At 33.5% G+C, this 18,961-nt stretch overlaps 1 protein-coding gene across 3 annotated transcripts in view; it reads right to left on the minus strand.

Moving 5' to 3' along the window:
- Nucleotides 1-1,973: 1,973 nt before the first annotated feature.
- Nucleotides 1,974-18,961, minus strand: part of LOC111044905 — a 336,821-nt gene continuing 319,833 nt past the window's right edge. Inside the window, exons 1-7 of one of the 3 annotated variants that reach the window (XM_039421314.1) lie at nt 15,083-16,229; nt 13,271-13,610; nt 12,560-12,757; nt 11,569-11,762; nt 10,181-10,329; nt 9,386-9,669; nt 1,974-2,026 (exon numbers count right to left, since the gene is read on the minus strand). In XM_039421314.1, the coding sequence (XP_039277248.1) occupies nt 9,386-9,669; nt 10,181-10,329; nt 11,569-11,762; nt 12,560-12,757; nt 13,271-13,610; nt 15,083-15,423 (1,506 nt within the window). In that variant the 5' untranslated portion in view covers nt 15,424-16,229 and the 3' untranslated portion in view covers nt 1,974-2,026. Of the gene's footprint in view, nt 2,027-9,319; nt 9,670-10,180; nt 10,330-11,568; nt 11,763-12,559; nt 12,758-13,270; nt 13,611-15,082; nt 16,230-18,961 lie in introns of those variants that run through there. The other 2 variants (XM_039421313.1, XM_039421315.1) reach the window with 2 other exon arrangements.

The following is an 18,961-nucleotide window of genomic DNA, read 5'->3' on the forward strand; positions in this document are numbered from 1 at the left end:
AGTTGTCGGCTCCAATGAAATAAGATTCTTGATAAACTGTGAATGGATCTATTGCCTATGAATGAGAAATCCAGTTTTCAGAGCAAATTAACTTATAATCTTCAGATGAATTTATACAAATACACAAAGAAAAATATATCTTAAGCCTAATTATTTCAGAGTTATTACGAACTAAAATACTTATCTAGTTTACAGTTGAAACACAGTGGCTATTGGCTTGAAAATACAAACAGCTATTTAATAACAAACTAGTACACAATAAACTTGTATAAAACTCAATTTAAAACATTAATAAATTCACTTAAACAGACAATAATTCAGAGCACAAAATTACACACACAACAGCCAGCCATGTTTTCAGAAGAAGAAAGAACAGGAAAAGACCTAAGTTGCAAGTCACAAAGCCAACGCCTCCAACATTACAGACACGTCACCAAAATATTATAACTTACAAGTTTAGAATTCACATTCTACATCTGTTCTCAATAAAACTTTATTTTGAAAATGTTATTTTAAATTTTTATACATATTCTATTTAAATAAACTATTTATCTAGTAATTTGTTAACCCTGCCTCGGTGACACCATGGAACAATGCAACAAACATTTACGATAATAAATTCTCCGTCAAAAAGTTTGTCCGTCTATTGATAACTCTGACATTTACTATAAAGTTCCATAGATCTCGAATTGAAGATTCGATTCAAATGTGAGAAAAAATGTAATATTAAAAATTGCATATATCTTTTGTTGATGTTATCCCATCTTTTCACTTCGTCAACAACACCAGCACCTACAAAATTTGAAGCAAGGCTCACTGGTCTATTATCCAACCATCTCACCAATACAATATCTCCATCAGCAGACTGGACTTCTTCATGAAATCCTCTTTTTTCTTTCTTTAGTTCTTTCAGATTTTTCAATGGAGGGTTGGAAAATCTACATAGACGAATTGTCCCAGCAGCAAATATATGTTTCTTCTTCAATATTTGAATCAAGCTATAGCTTGAAAAGTAATTGTCATAATAGAGAAAGTGCCCACCCTTTTCTTCCAATCTTCTCACAAGATGAAGCACTACTGCAGCCCCAAAACCAAGATTTTTCAATTGCTCTTGATTTATCTCAGTTGTTGATCCTTGGTATAAAACAAAATCATAAGCCTGCCCTGACTTACCACAGAGCACACATATTTTTACCCCCCATGGTGTTGGTTTCCCTTTCATGTATTGTTTCACATTCAATTTTCCACAAAAAGGTACCATCTGCTCATCGATACAGGTGTCTCTTTCAACTGACAACTCTTTACACCGATTCAGTATACAATCATAAATTGGCCTTACTTTTACAAACCTATCTTTATTGTTTCCATCTACAGCTAAATTGTCAATCATATGAAAATTGTTTCTCAGTTGGAAAAATCTGTCCCTACTCATTGTCTCCAAGAACAGAGTGATTCCCAATGCACTGTCCCAACAGAGTCTTACACGAGGAAATTTCAATGTACCTAGAGCTATATGCAAGCCAAACAAGCTTTCAATCTCTGAAGAATTTGTTGGCTTGAAATTGCGCGCATCCATTTGTAGTGCATACATATTAGTATACTTAGCCACTAATTCCAAAAAAAAGAAGGAGGCAAGTATCTTTTCACATAGTCTATTGGATCAAGTAGTTCTATATCTTGTGGTTCTGCCTCTTCCTCTTCTCTTCCGCTTCAACCTCTGGTGGGATAAAGTCTGATTGCAGCCACTTCCTCTTCTTTTTGTTGGTGACAAAATCAAACATTGTTGTATTATCCTGATCTATTGAATCAGGATCATCATCCTGCTCACCTTCAGTCTGCTCACCTGCTCCGTCTTCTTGCCGGACTGCTGTGTCAGCTCCCACACGAGGAATTGGATTTGTAGTCTGAGGAAGGGTGGTATCCTCTTGCTCTTCCTCATCATTGCTGAGAAAATCCTCCAGCTCAGATAAATTTCCATTCTCAATGCAATATAGGATTTCTTCTGCTGTAATCTCTGCCCCAGGATCTGCACAGAAATAATAGTAAATGATTAGCTTAGTAAGAAGAACAGTAATAGGTATATTATTTCACAACTACACATACTCAAGTATCAGTAAATCATTCAAAATGTTGAAAAATTATAAAGAATTAGAATTCAAACATGCTAAAATAGCTGGAGTTCAGGTTATGTTTGTATGAAATTATGATTGTGTTCAGTACTGCTTGTGCACAATTCTGCCCATGATAATTCTCTAGCTAAAATCAGGAATAAATGGATTGACAGGAAGTCATCTACTATTGAACTATGTCAAGCAATATTTCCATCAACTATACAAACACTAACATGATCCATATATTTCATAATAAATGATTTTGAAGGAAAAAAATGAGGACTTACCAGACATGTTATGAGATAATCCTGCCATGCTTCACCAGAGCTTCAAGAACATTCCACTGTTTGCCGATAGATGGCAGCAGCTGCTATAATCAGATGACTAAATGGTGAAGAATAATGCACAATCGGTCTCAAACGCCTACATAACATGGAAAACGAAATATAAGAGCTTGAATGTGATGGACATAATTCTGCAGACTGCAGCTGAAGTCATGTAGATTTGTGGCTGAAGACATGCTGAACTATGACCCTTGTGTTCTTCCAAATCGGATGTGATAGTTCTGAATAGTTTAAATAAATGAGAACGTAATATTTGAGAACATAATATTTCTGAAGATTCAATAATCAATGCTGTATATTATCCAACTTATTTGGTGAAGAATATAGTTGGTTGATAATTTAAATATTTTGTCAATAATAGAAATAAAACAGACTAGAACAAGATTGGTCAGCATGAAGATAGGATCACACCATAGGGTAAGGGTACACCATCCAACAAATAAAATATATAATATACATGAAAATATCAACAAGCATAATAAAAAATAGAACAATAAATATGAAAATAATATGAGAAAATATATATTGTAAAAAATATCACAGGTAGCTCACAAATTATTTTACTTTGCTTATTAGCATCAAATAATATATCTTGTGCTTCTTTAATCAGCATATATTCTGTCTATTTGTATAGCTCAGTTGCTGACATGCTGTTGCTTGTCGAATAGAATTTATGAATCTTACTTCCATCAATATAAAATATAAAAATATTGAAATATCTCAGGGCTTGGGTTCGGTCTCTGGTGGAATTCAGATAAAAAAATTTATCTTGTGAACATGAGCTTCATAAAAATTCGTATAAATAACTGATAAAAAAGATTAATATGTGAGTATATTTAATAAATCAAATATTAATAAATATTTACTTTGTGCATACTTAAATATTAAATTCTCATAAATTGTTCTTATTAAGACTTTCCCTTAAGGTTTGAATATTTGCGCAAATTTCAATATTAAGTGTGATTCTTAATAAACCTTTGACGAGCTAGCTTTATTAAATTGTGATTGATTTGTAGCACTGAGGGCCCTCTTTAATAACTATTGAACTCACTTGTAGATCTTTCACAATTATTGATGGTGGCCTGGATTTGTCTTGTGTGTCCTAAGCCTTTTCTGGTGGGCTACTGTCGTCCTCTCCAGTGGGAATATTTAAATTTAACAACTCATGTCATATTGCAACATCACTGAGTTAAATGAATTTTATTTTTAATTATGTAAATCAAAACTTAAACCTTTAAAAAATTATTTTATGTACAACAAGGGATTCAGTCTAATGCTCTTATAATTGGTGGGTGTCCCTGTTGACCTCTGGCAAGCAAGTGCGGTATGGGTCTTCCCCTATTCTTTCTCAACGATACTTCTGACTTTTCAATTTGCATAAAATTTAAATATCCACTCCCATTGGCGGATTTTAAATACTCTGCAATGACATAATTTAGTACTATCAAATAGTCCATAACATAACAGCATATTACTATCCATCGATTGAATATTTTAGTCTTAAACTCTTATTTCATCTTGATTACATAATTTCGTACATTCTATAACAATTACAAATTTTTATAAAGACCACGTGGAGATTTTGAATTAAATATTTTTTAGCGCCGGTCAAATACTGCATTATGATTGGTACATCCCTAGACTGTAACATGTATAACTGCACTAAATAAAAATAAATCCAATTTCCTTTATCTTTTTGTTTTGTTTTTTATTATTTTTGTTCATGCTCAATGATATAATAAATATTTTTGTGTTTTCTTAATCGTTTTTGGTTACATTTATTTGGCATGCTTAGTTTACTAAACCCTCTGATCCAAGTCTTAGTGAATGCTGCCTAGATGCAATTAATTTGCTACAAGGTGTCTGGCTAATTTTCAAATATATGGCTCGACCGATTACTAAGGTCACCGACTAGCTAATGTCAAAGAACCTAACCTCAAACATTATTATTAAATAATTGCAACAAAACTTTTATTTTCATTTGGCTGTTAAGAATCATAGCCTTGAGAGCCGTTATTATCTTATCTCTAGACAATTGATACCATAACTGGTGATAACATTTTCCAGCTTCTAGTGCTGAGACCTAACAATTTCTTTCAATATTAGCTTTTGGTAAACACCCCAAAAATATTGTTACAAAGTGTAAATCTATTAATCTAGATTTTGAATATAGTAAAATATGTTTTAATACTAGTCTACTAATTGGTTATCCCTATGACTTATAAAATGGCACCAAGATTCAGACCATCTTGCCCTACATTATTATATCCTCTGTGTTCGATTATTCCTTGTAATAGGTATGGTCTATCTCCATAAAATATCCTGGTTGGTATTTGTAAAATCGCACATCTGTGTCATCTTGGATTACCCGGCTCTGAATTGTGGGGTGGCCTTTTATAAGTACACCAGTTTCAATTGTCTTCTTCCCGTATACTAGTATCCCAGATCTTATTGGAATAACCTGATCTATTATTTCTAGTTTTGATACTATCAATTCACATCCAATTCCCTCTGTCTGATTGTTGATTATGTTTTGCATGCATGCAGATCTATGTGAATGGATGTAGCTTCCTGTATCACATAAGTCCAAAGTTCCTACTGTTCTACACAAAGTCCTGCTAGCTTCCACAGTTAACTTATTGGCTTGATCAGATATCACAAAATACTCTTCTGGAACGGAGTACTTGTATCAAATTCCATTATCCAACCAACCATAGTTGTACACTTTGTACATCATTGAAACATCATCTTGTTCTATCTGTGGTATGGTCAGTGTGAACTGTATCATGCTTTTTGATACATCATATCTATACTTACAAAATTCTCATCTTACTGACTCACTGATCATGATTTCTGGAAAACTACAGGATGGATTGCAACAAAACTTGGAATATAGCTTCCTTATACGTCCTAGGTGCTCACCTTGGAGTATAGATCATTTTCATTTTTCATAAAACAAACTTTTATGACTGGAGTTGCTTCTATCAATTGATCCTATTCCATCAAGACTAATTTTGTTCGTATATCGTGAAAACTGCACAAACAATTTCGATGAAATTTTAATAATTACAGTATGATATTATATGGAGGGTATTTTTAAAACTTCAGAAGTGTGGAATCTATTTGCAAAGAATGAGGAAATTCGGCCAAAATTTAACTTGGGCAAAAGAAAGGGGTTATTTATTAGAACGGCCAAATAGCTGTTGTTGCTTTCCCTAATGTAAAAATATCTTCCATAGAAGTAAGGCGCTTTTCCCATGAATCAATTATTCCCAAACATTGATTGTTTGTTCTAAAAATATTAGAGAATATGCATAACAGTTCGTTTACTGGCAGTATTCCTCATTAATAGCATCAATGCTCCCCATTCAAACAATGCTGACACATTGATATTAATGTTACTATAATTTGGTTACTTTGGATCATATGAAGATAGTAATGTTGATGATCGCTACTGTTTCAATTTCAATCATGTTTGACATTTTTGCTTTTGATGCCAGCTGTTATTATTATGTGAAATAAGCTCTCATTGAATGAAATCATGATCATTGAAGTCAATATTATACTAAGAAAGCAATTTCTGTTTGAATATGTGTGTTGGTGAATATGTATGTATGTCGGATGGATCTCGAAAACGGCTCTAACGATTTTTTTAAATCAGGAATATAGTGGGTTTGCGATAAAAAACATTATTTTGGAACAGGTCTCAACTCTGGGAAGATTCGCTGAAGTTCCTTGAGAGAGGATTATTGGTCCCTCAAGTAGCAGCTGATCAGAAAAAAGTTTTTCATAGTCTGTTGAAAACGTAAGAGAGTGTGAGCAAATGAAAAAGATTATAATATTTTATAAGTTATAAGTTATTCATAAGCTATTTACTTATTAGATTACTTCCTTGATATCAATCTCGTTATATTCTGATAGGAATTTTGTTATCAATTCGAATCTTAATCTTTCTTAATTCAAAATTAATACTTACTTAATAATAATTGTTTCGAGTGTTTGTGTTTATTTGTTTCAATGTGTAAATTAGTGAAGAATTGGAAAGTCGCACCTTTATTTTTACAACCTTTATTTGGACAATTTATTTATGAAATTGGGATGAAAAGAAGTTTTGGACTGTAGTCTGTTTCTTTGTCCCTAAGTTGATTGTAAATGATAAATAAATAAATAAATCTGTAGTTGAGTTACCAAATTTGGCGACCATACTTTAAAACTTTGCAGTATTCATGGAACATCTGGAAGAATAGCTTCAGAAAGTGACCGGATGATATCAAAAGAAATTTAAAAACGATCTCTCCAAACATATTGGTAGTTGAATGTATTGTTCATTGTGAGGTGATAGAAATGCGACTAATTTCTCCAGTTTCTGTTGTATTGGTTCCACTTTTGCTCAATGTTTGTACGCAGCCATGGCCTTGAGAGCCAGTTGCACTGTCTGTTAATTAATAATCAGGACTAAATACCACGAGAACCAATAAGAGAAGCCTTCTATTGAAAATAACCCCTGCTCTGATTAATTCTCATGAGATTCAATCCTGATTGAAATTGGACAGGCTTTTGTGCTACTGGGACTGATATTTTTATGTTTCAAAATCAGCTAAAAACTGAATTGAAAAAAAAATAGAATATTCCATCAGCTGCTACTATTTCTTTTCATGATGTTATTACATGACACAAGACAAACCTATTGATATTGATAGATCACAAGTAAATACTAGAGTTGTCAATTTAGAAAGAAATTAAATTGAGTTACATGTTAGTTTACATCCAAAGAAATCATATAATGTTAGTCAATCAAAGTGATTGAATAAACTCTATTCAGATTTATGCAAATTCACATTAAAATTATTTCACTTTATTTATTATAGTAAAGTTCAGAACATGAGAGATCGGCCGTAATAATTGTTATACTAACTATCATGAATGGACTCATGGAAGAAAGAATCAGCAGATTGGCTGATTTTACACTTTTGGATAAGTGAAACGAAAAGTAAGCGACAGGATCTGCCAAAAAATCCCGAATAAGCAAGAGATCCATGGATACCAGAGTCATCAAATTCAGAATCAACTTAATTTGAAATTTAATCTTCAATTGCATCAAGCAAAAACAAAAATAACATGATCACTGCTAATTTGATAACTGTCAACGGGAAATATCAATTGCCAATGAATAAAGTCGAGGTCGACTCTTATGCCCTGCCCAATATTCTACAAAATTCGCTGCAATCAGACTACTATTCTACAGAGCACTTCCAACACATCAATTAATTATTCGAATGATTTGACTCAATAATTCTCATGCTAAGTTGTGGCCTAATCTCGAAAACGATATAATAATTTTGGTAGAATTTAGATTATAATTGTTTCACAAAAATAATATTATCTTTCGATTACTGTGTTGAATGTAGTCTACTGGGGGGTTAATATACTCGAACATTGAGAATTTTGAATAAAATAAAATTTCTCAGTATTATTTTTTATTTCGAATGTCATTTTCAATACTGGAAGATATACAGTAAGTTATCGTTTCCCAAAATAGCGGGAAAATGTTATTTTTTCATGATAATATTTTGATGATTGATTTTTCTACGTTTTAACGACGGGATTTGCTTTTGTCTGTATATGTACGTTGGCATGTTTGTTAATCAGCTTTTGATGATTACAGCTTGGCACTGCTCTCGGTTTCATTCATAACAGGTAATATTGTCATCGTCAATACACGCCAATCAGTCATTGGCCGTTTCAACACTTACCGATTTCTCGTCACGGTACCGGTTTCTTTTTTCCGATGTCCGAAGGGCTAATTGGGGTGACATATTGACAATGAGATCTGTTAAACAATGAGATCTTATACACTTTATAACTACTGTACAAGTTCTACTGTTCACAGAACTACTAGCTACAAGTATTCAACTACAGAAGTCGGAAATAGACATTTCATTTTACTTATGGTAGACACCCACCCTTATCTATCTACTTCACGTCTATGAATATAACAATATCAAAGGATAGAGTTGAAAGTACAAAGGCATAGAGATGGAAATTTAGAAGTAAATGATTTGTTATAATTCAATTACCTAGGTATATTAAAACTGACCACTTTAGCATTTACTTGATTAATATTACCGCAATCATTATGTTACAAATTCAAATTTGCGTTGCGTTGCTGACACTCGGCTGCTCTCTGCACCTATTTTATCGAATCATGCAATAACTTTGAAACATGACGTCAACAAACTTGGTGACTCAACACATCTGTCTCGTTTTCAACTGACAATGGCAAACTCTCTCGATCAGCTGTTTTCAACTGACGATGAAAAACTCTCTTGATCAACTGTTTTCAACTGACGACGGAAAACTCTCTCAGTCAGCTGCTACTCGGTTGATGAATATTATTACCTAATCATTTTTAAGTTCCCTCAGTGAGTTATCCTAAACATGATTCCTAATTAAAATGACGATTTTCGTATCACAAACTCACTATGTTTCAAACTTAATCAAAATCGTTAGAGCCGTTTTCGATTTCCATCAGACATACTGACAAACAAACTAACAAACAGAAATGGAATACGATGATAAATACGTCTATAGTAACATCCATATGGGAAAGTCTGTTATAGTAGACTGCATAAAACTAATCCGATGTTAGTTGGAAGAGCTGAGTACCTCCTCACCCCTTACCATAAACTTTGCCAATTCTTCAGGTGTACTGTATTATGAAAATATTAATATTAATTCTTACTTATAATCAGCTGCGGACGAAGTTGATCAAATCTTATTTGGCAACGTTGCATTTACCCTCATGAGACTATTTTCATACGGTCTTGTATATTTGAAATAATGTATAATATAGTGAACAACCAATTCATTTTTAAAGTAATTTATTATAATATATATGGAATGAAAAATAATTGAGAGATTATAAACTACCTAAAACAACTTGGACAACAAAATAAATAACTTAGAATACATTCTTTTGAATTGGTGCAAGTTCCACATCATCCGCCCCCTGCACAACGGCAGTATCACCAATCCTAAAACTGGCAGCCGAGAGAAATTCGGCAACGGTGATAACACCGTTGCTGAGTTTGGTTTGCAGGTTGACGATGTTGCCGTCTTGTAGCAGCCACTTTTCTTCTTTCTGGCGAACTCACGCCCTTCACTCAATTGATTGAAAAAATTCATTTCTTTTGTAGTGATTTGCATCAGCCCACCTAGAAAAATTATCATCATTAGAAATACTATATTATCTGATATAATATTATCACTTTAATTTTATTATTTAAACAAAGTACCCTACATGAGTTAATAGTTGATAGATGGAGGATTTATTAGGAATTGCAGTTGACCAACTGATAGAATAAAATAATAATAAAAATAATAACGAATTAGAATATCCAATGAATTATTATTATTATAAATGTATAACAAATTCCGGCCCGGGCAAGATATGTTTCTCATACCACTCCCGTGTTTCGGTTGGGCACGTTAAACCGCCAGTCCCGGCTGCCTGAAAACAGTCGTTAGGTCATGTCAGAGGCCTTGAAATTGATAAGGTGCGACCTGAAATCTCTGACATCACATACTTGTGTATGAGAAAACTGCGTAAGGTCTACTGTTCACAGAACTACTAGCAAATATTTCTCAAATTCAAAAGATGAAATATATCTACGCTCATATCATACAAATGTAATGAAATTCAAGGAATAATGGATTCATACTCACTCCAAAAGTCCCAGGCACTTCCTTGCGGCCTGATTGCTCGATTTATACACCGATTCAAGGATTCTTGTGCATTATTTGTTCGGTTAGCTTGGCCGTGAACTGAGAACGACTCAGGAGTAACCCTCACCAACCACTCTCTCTTGAAGTATCTGTAAAAGGGAAACATTTTTAAATGATCATGATCAATAATTCATTGCAACATAATGTAACCAATTTTATACTATCTTCTTAAACAATGTCAACAAAATTTATTGCACAATAAATCTCAACCTGAATGAGTTTTTTTTCAAGTTGTTTTCCTCCATCTGACAGCTGTGAAATGATTAGTGCCAGTAACTGGTGTTTTTAGCTTCCGAATTTCCCCCGATGGAAGCTTTCCATCAATTTATTGCTATTACAATCATTAATCATGCTATTTATAAAAGCATGTCATGGAAGGGTACATCTTCACTTCGGTTGAAATATCAACCACACACTAGCATACACTCTGGCATCTGAGTGAAATAAACAATATTATATTATCCCATTATATTAAGCGGGAAATTTCTGTATATATCTTTATATTGAGTTATCTGGTTATTTTTATAGCTGGATATTCATATGGTAATTTATGTTCACTGATCTCAAAAACGGCTCTAACGATTTTTACGAAATTTGGAACATAGTAGGTTTATGATATAAAAATTTGATTGCACAAGATTTCATCCCTGGGAAAACTCGCTGAAGGACATGGAAAGGATAATTCATCCTTGGAAAAACATATGATATTTTCGTCGTCTGTCGATAACAGAAGATGCATGTGCCTGTGTGGTAGATCAGCTGTGTAATCAATTAGCTTACCGTATCTCGCAAGAAATCTAGAAATTTTAATTGACTCGATCAAAATAATCCGATTTGTTGACATGAGATGGTATATCATAATATTCAAAGATAATCATTATTTTACAGTTCTAAGTGATAAGTGAGTGTTATTTTGTTATTCAATTTGGTTTGTAAACAATCTAAATTAGAACTTTTATGTTTTCAAATATTTGGACTGAAAATTTGACCTGAATTCAATAGTGTATGGAACATAACCTACTTTTTGGAATATGTATAGTGTATAAATTAAAATTCGGGGAAGAAACAGTTTTGAGCTGTGCCTGTTAGTCCTTCCCCAATCATTCTAAAGAATTGAGGTCTGTTTATCAATAAATAGATAATGAGCGAAACTCGGTGCCCCGATATTATAATAAGATGTTTGAAACTTGTACTGCGGTAAATGCGCTAGTACTGCAAATCTCTGAAGTTACGGAATTGAATGGTTCACTACCCTAAAGCTCGATACACATTCGTAAAATTTAAATTGGAAAATTTAAAAAGTTGAGAATATCTCAACTAAAACTTACTCTATCAGTTTTTTTGGTTTTGCACTATCAATATAGTTCTCGGCGAATCCCTCGATTACTCCGACTGCCTCCTCAACTTTACCAGCAGGTAGAAGAGCTGTGGCCATTAACTGTTTCGCCACCCTCCATCCGTCATCATCTTCATTCATGGGAGGTTTTCTTATCCCTATTTTACGCGCATTGCGCTCAATAGCCTGAAACATTCATTCAAATAAGTTGTAAGTATATGAAAACGTTTTAAGTTAAACTTTTTTCTAGTTATCAGTCACATCTACATTCTTGCAATTAAAAGCAATTCCTTTTTTTTCTAAACGTGTTCACAGAAATTTTGGCTTACTAGCACAGCAGTAACCTGACAATCTCTTTTCTTGAAATTATTGTATTGAAATTCTTGAAATATTGTCGGCAGGATTGGTCTAGTGGTAAGGAGTGTTTCATGCTTCGGTCTGCTAGCACAGCCTGGTTCGTGAGTTCGAATCTTGCTGATGACATAGGCGATTGATCATCTCATTAATCAGTTGAAAAAACACAGTTTTATTCGGCCACATTCACATTTATTGGAAATTGAGACAGGACTGCAGTTTCTTGTTGAAACCAACACATCTTCAGCTGAAGATGTGTTGGCTTCAACACGAAACTACAGTCCTGTATTTATGTCTAATAAAATTTTGATGTGACAAAGTTAAACTATATTTCTTTAATTATGGAAAAACTCCACAATATCAGTTCTCAACCAAGAAATTTTATCTCATCAACGTAGGCTACTTTCCAATACCCACGCACCAGCAAAAAGCTCATGTGGGCATCATCCGCAATAAAGAAAATTGTCGTGATCTAGATTTGCATAGTAAAGGTGCCAATGTAAGAGTGAATAAGTTTCAGGTAATTTCTCCTATGACCAATTATGATGAGAAATGGAGCTTCGTAATATATTCCAGTTGCAAATACAATATGAACAAAATGTAAAAGCGAGTTTTTCAATCAAACTTACTTGAGTGAAGTGAAACCAGCAGCCTCGGTGTTCACTTTCTGGGAATCTATCTCTCAAAGGCTTCTTTATTGCCTTTTCATAATCGCTGATTATGACCTTCGGTCTCATATTTGGGAAATGATTTTTCACTTCTCCCAAAAGAACATCATATGCCTTTGATGATCGTGTCTTCATCAACGCCCAAACAATTGGAAATGCCTAAACAATCATCGATGTCAATAATATAAGTACAATAAAACATATTAAAAAACAAACTACACACCAAACATCAATTCCATATATCATAATTGATTAAAATTGAATTATTACTTCCAATATTATATTCCTACATTATAATTTCTCAAGTAATAGAAATTTCAAGTGAATTGATGATCGAATCCAAAATTGATGAATCTTAATAGCATTGGAGTAATAATACTCTCACCGGAGTTTTTCCTTTAGCAGCAGCTGAAATTGATTGAATCGATTGTGCTCTAATAAATCTCATAATTCATTTATTTGGTTGAAAGCAAACTGTATTCGAAAGAATGCCTTGCCTTGCCAGTTGAGAAAGAATCTCCACATAGCGGATTCCAGGCGATTACTTTATACTTTTCAGATTTGAAATTCAATTCAAGACTTTAATCCTTTGTAAATGGACTGAGCAATGTTTGCAACACAATATCTACAATTAAAATTTTTGAAGTAAGGAAAATTAAAACTATTACTCACTCTGCCATGCGATGTTGCCATTATAACATATAATTGGGCAAATTCTGGCGATTTCGGACGGCATTTGAATGTGCCGTCCATGTGCCAGTTTGTGTTCTGGAAATCTTGGTGGTGTCCGATGGGATTAACAGCCACTAAACATTCGTCATCCTCATCACCGAATTTCCCTAGATAGAATACCTTGTCACCCAAAAGACCAAATTTGTCCTTCCATAAATCTATTGCAGCACCCATCTCAGCCAATGTGTTTGGCGCTTGAGGATTTTGTTTGTTGTGGGCTCTCTGCATAGAGCGCTCAATTTCTTTAAAATTGAGAGTATCCCTCACTGACAGTGGAGCTCTGGAAATATAATACCAATATTAGTGAGATCCCAGACAAAATTTAAGAATGATCAAATAGAACATTATCAACTAAAAATTGATGAACATCATTGATGCCAGAATGGCTTCATTTCTCATAATTTTGTGGATTTCTAACAATCACTAACAAATTGGATATGGATTTCAATCTGGATTAATGTGGATAACAATGTGGATTTCTAACTAAAAGACAAACCACTTTTGTATCAGAAATGTCTTAAAAATACAATCGAGGCAATGAGTTTCACGATACACATTCCAAACGTTTGTTTAAGACTTCAATTTTCCACCTTGGGAAGAGAAAAGTTTGCTTAACATTCTAACATTGACAAGGGGGCTATGAGGATACTATAAAACATAAAGAGATAATAAGACTTACACCAACTAACTGACTAATACTTCTAATTATTATTAGATTCAATGATATACTAAACATCTCTGAAATAGTTAGGGCTACATGATCAATAACGATTCTATTCGATAGAAATAGACATTTATATGGAAATGTTTTCAAATAGTTATTTTTGATTGAGTAGGTTCTTTTTATTGAAAGTGAAGTCTGTAAACTAATCGAATCAGTAGAGTTTAATAGAAATTTATAGAGTTTATTGGATTTGTTAAATGTATGAAATTTATTGCAGGCCTTGTATTCAGGCATAAAAATATACAACTCTTTGAAAAACTGGGGACCAATTTGAAGGTATTCAAGAATAAAATAGGTGATATACTATTAAGGAGTTGTCCCTATAGTGTTCAAGAGGGAATGAGGTCCTTGTCTGGTAGTTTGTACATATAGGCTTTTAAGAAAATTAGGCTTAACATATTGAAAAATGTATCAAAACCAATCTTGTATGTAACATATATATGTAATTGACAGGTGGCATGTTGTGTGAGTTTTAATGAAGCTAAGTAATATACAACTAAGCGCCATGAGTAACAGTAATAATAATAATAATAATAATAATAATAATGATAATTGGATTTTCTGAAGTAACTGAATTTGTTGAACGTGTTGAATGTTTCTGAATTGCTGAGTTATTTGAATGTGTTGAATCTATTGTATTTATTGATGAGGAATTATCTTATACCTTCTAATGTCAGCTTTTTGAATGTTAGCAATTAATTGATAGTAAAATTCTTTATTGCTTGTGATGTGGTACTCTCATTGTTCGTGGTTGTATGCAAATTTATAATCAGCTATGATAATGATAGGTGAATATTGATAATGAATAGGGTATAATATGATGAAAAATAATATAATTAAGTCTTGTTGATAAGCTGAGTACCCACTTTTGAGGCACGAACACTCGCATTTCGCACGAACAGGCGCATTTATGCGTCGCCTCTAATATTCTTACAATAGTATCTAGTGGACTAAGATTTGTGTTATTTTGAATCAGTTTAAAAGTTGATAGCAAATTGACAGTGTAATAAAATTCTCATCCGACTCACCTGCTTATTTCTTGTTGAAATATCACTGAGTTTGCTGTATTTTCTGTAGCCGCTCTTTCCAAAATTTTAGTACGTAATTCCTCTCGCTCCAGAAAAGTTGGATCGCGACAGTTCTCGAAGGTGTGTTGTTTCTTCTCTACAAGCCCGCGCACACTTTCACCATTAGATGGCTCATCAAAAGAAACTATACATGAACCTTTGCAATGTTCTTGATTAACGCACAACATGTATACATACTTACCCTCATTTTTTTTCAAAGTCCTCTTATATTTATACACTTCCCCGTCATCTGTCACCCATTTGAAAGCAGAAAACTTTGCTTGCACTCTCTGTATGTTCATCCTAAATGATTGCGAGTCACAGAGAAACTGTTTCAATCATCACTGTCTTTCTCATGTAAAGCATATCTTGGTTAGGACTCAACCAATCAGGTAACTTTTTTGACTGGGAATCCCAAAATCGATCTTTTCAGTAACGGACATGTCACTTGTCACATCTACTCACCTCCACCTTTTATTTGAAAACCAGCAATAGACCGTTGAGACAATTGAGTCTATCTTTTTCATATTCCCTCAAAACTACCTGATTGTTATAAGCTCATTTCAGTATGTGCTTCTCTAACATAGAAATACCCTTTTCTTAGAATATGGGGATGTAGAGGCATATTTATATAGGATAGAGTTCCTGGAAGATTGGATATGTGAGCATGTTGTCAATGGAAATGAGTAGAATACAAAAACTTTGAAAAGTATAATAAAGTTGAACAGGGACGCCATTTAGGGGGGCAGGGGGGTCCTAGGCCCCCCTCAAGGATCAGATAAATATTGAAAATGCGGGTCTATCTACACGAATCCTTGAAGTCTCATAATGATTTAATACTTTTCTTTTAACAGCAGTAGTATAATTCCTTCTACAGTATAAACAATGTAGCAAAATTGCCTTGAAAGTATGGATACGGGTACAGTGTAATAAAGAATATATTTTTCTCTGTCGTCTAGTTTGAATACAGAATGGGTACACTTATTGATCAGAGCACACCAACGCACCAACTTCAATAAGTGAGTTATTGAATAAATTTCAATGTGAGAATCAACAAGTTGCAAGATGTCACAGTGAAAGCAAAAGAAAGGGCACAATCAGACAATCAAAAATGTATGTAAAGAGTTTTTGAGAATTATGGGAACAGCTTGATGTATCTTTAGCTTTCTAACTGAAAGTTATTTTCCAATTGGAATATGATCCCCAATGAAATTGTTGAAATTGTCATTGTAAAAGAAAAATGTATCTTTTTCCATGATTTTTAAGAAATCTGTTTCAGTGTATTCCTACTCTAGGGGCTCTCTGTAGACCTATATTTCTAATAAATATTTCATGATTGAATTTAATAAGTTATAATGTATATGTTTGTATTGATACTTCAACCACATTTGTATAAAACTGGAAAAAATGAAGCATATAATAACATCTTCGAATGTAACATTTATGGGGAAAAACCCAGGTCCCTCTATCCTTTGTGGTTATTCCTCCCCCCCCCAATACCTCTTGGCTTTTGCCCCTCCCCCCTTTAGCAGTTTGGTGAAATGGCGCCGCTAAAGTTGAATGAAATCAACTTCAATTATTGTATGGTAAATGGTAATTGTATGGCAAGATTACGATACTTATGAACTCTACTTAGAAATGGATTGTGAAACAAGATAATTGTACTGGAATGTGATAAACTGTGATATTTTTATAATTATATAAAAACAATTGAGCCATCCATTACAATCATTGAGAGAAAAACCAATAAGATGCTTATCTTCTCAAATCTTAATACATTAACAATACACTACCGGTAATTCACGAGTAAATGATGATGGTATGATGATACTGATGTGGTCGATTTCAATGAACAAATTATTTAAATGAAATGGTTTATTCAATTATTTAAATGGAATGGTTGTTTTCTTCTAAATGTCTATACTTGAGCATTCAGTTAATTTCGAACAGAGCTCCCTTCCACGGGGTTTTCTCAGATGATGCAGCAATCACTTAGGAATCTCCAACACAGATTTCAATAATTCAGGAGAGAGTCATCTAAAATTAAAACTATTAGTGCAATATTGCTAAATTGTTATTGCCAATTATTAGTCTTTTTCAGAAAATTACTAATCCCATAAATGTCTGTTAATTAAATGATAAGTTTTAGAGTTCCAAATATCATAATATTTTTCGCATTCCCATTTTTTTTTTTATATTTTGAATCGCTTCATTTGGGTCACTCGTTGTTTAGTCGAATATAGTATTTAATATTATTGAATACACTGGCAAGTCTCAAACAAAAGGAGACATGTCGAGATGCCTTCCGTCATCTCGGCATCATGACGGTGACCAAGATCTACAATATCATGGAAGTCATCACCCATGTTAGCCGACTGAATTCCCAGAGAGGCACAGATGTTCATAAATACGTCACTCGGCAGGCAGATAAACTATGTACTCCCAAGGCACAGGACTGCAATCTTCGAAGAGAAACCTTCATACGTGGGCAGAAAACTGTGGAATCACCTACCGGAGAAGATAAAGAGGCTGGATTGTGTGACATTGAAAAAAAGACTTAGTGAGTTTCTCAAAGGAAGGCCCATGTACGAACTATGTGAATTTCTTGAAACAGGAGACAGACTGGCAGTGAACAAAAATATAATTGTGAATACAAACAATTCAAATATATTTAATTATATATATATTTGTTATTCTTGACAACAATTGCTATTCTTGAAGAATATGTAATAAAGAATTTTGACTATTGACTATTATTCAGGTATTTAGCTATCACATAAATCTCTCTTAGCAGCGACTACATAAACGCTTAACATAGGTTGCTAGGGAACGATAATAATAAGAATGTGATGAATAATCTATCCTGTTCTAGGCGAGCAATATTTCTGTATCACAGATATCCAAAAACTTCAACACTAAAATGTGAATATCTTTGAAACGGTGGTTTGATACATTGATGAGCGATTTCCACCATTCATTGTCTCTTGAAATTCTTTATTTGAATCTTGTATTAAACCTTCCCAAAGAAAATGTTTAATCCAATGTGGCGGAACGAAGATGGCAGACCTAAATTATGAAGCTACCTACAGAATTTTTTTTCATTTGAATAGGAATCCCAGTTGAGCCCACTGTCAAATTATCTTGGGAAAAGGAACATCAAACTGTTTTCCTATTAATATTACGCTGTAGGCCTACGTGAATCCATAGAACTTCATAGGTTTCTCCGTATGGGTAAATGATTCAGAATCAAAATTCAAAGTTTGTCAAATTAATAATACCAACGACATAGCAACTGCCATCACAATTTGTATCATTAATATTACGCGTATGCTACTGAAAGATAATAGTCAGGCAGACACTCAGGAGCAAGTTATTTTGTCTCATGTAGTACTTTCAATGTTACTTTTATATCCTGAAAAAGGACGAAGAAGTGAGTAAAATACTTTGTTGTTCAACGAACTTGATCTGTAAAAAGGTTCGAAGAGTGCGTGTTCAAAATTTGAAGCTGATCAATCAACTCTTTCTAAAGTTATTGTAGTGCATTCAAACAAACAAGCAAACCCACAGACTGGCAACAACTTTGAACTTGAGTAAAAAGTAAGAACTTGCTAGCTCTCGTTCAACAAATATTATTGAGAGAACAACGGGCGGTATTATCAAGTTTGGAGCACATAACTTGAAGGAGTCAAATTATTTCAGTGTAGGGGATTGAGTATTTTACAAGAGAGTGTGTTTCTGAGGGATATAGGCCTATAGTGAGAAAGTGAAGAAGTGAGGATTCAATTGAATTGCAGTTTTAGTTTTTTTGCACGGCCGGCCCTCTCTCACATTCAACCATCA

The sequence above is a fragment of the Nilaparvata lugens genome, chromosome 2, assembly GCF_014356525.2.
Source record: "Nilaparvata lugens isolate BPH chromosome 2, ASM1435652v1, whole genome shotgun sequence".
NCBI classification, from domain to species: Eukaryota; Metazoa; Arthropoda; class Insecta; order Hemiptera; family Delphacidae; genus Nilaparvata; species Nilaparvata lugens.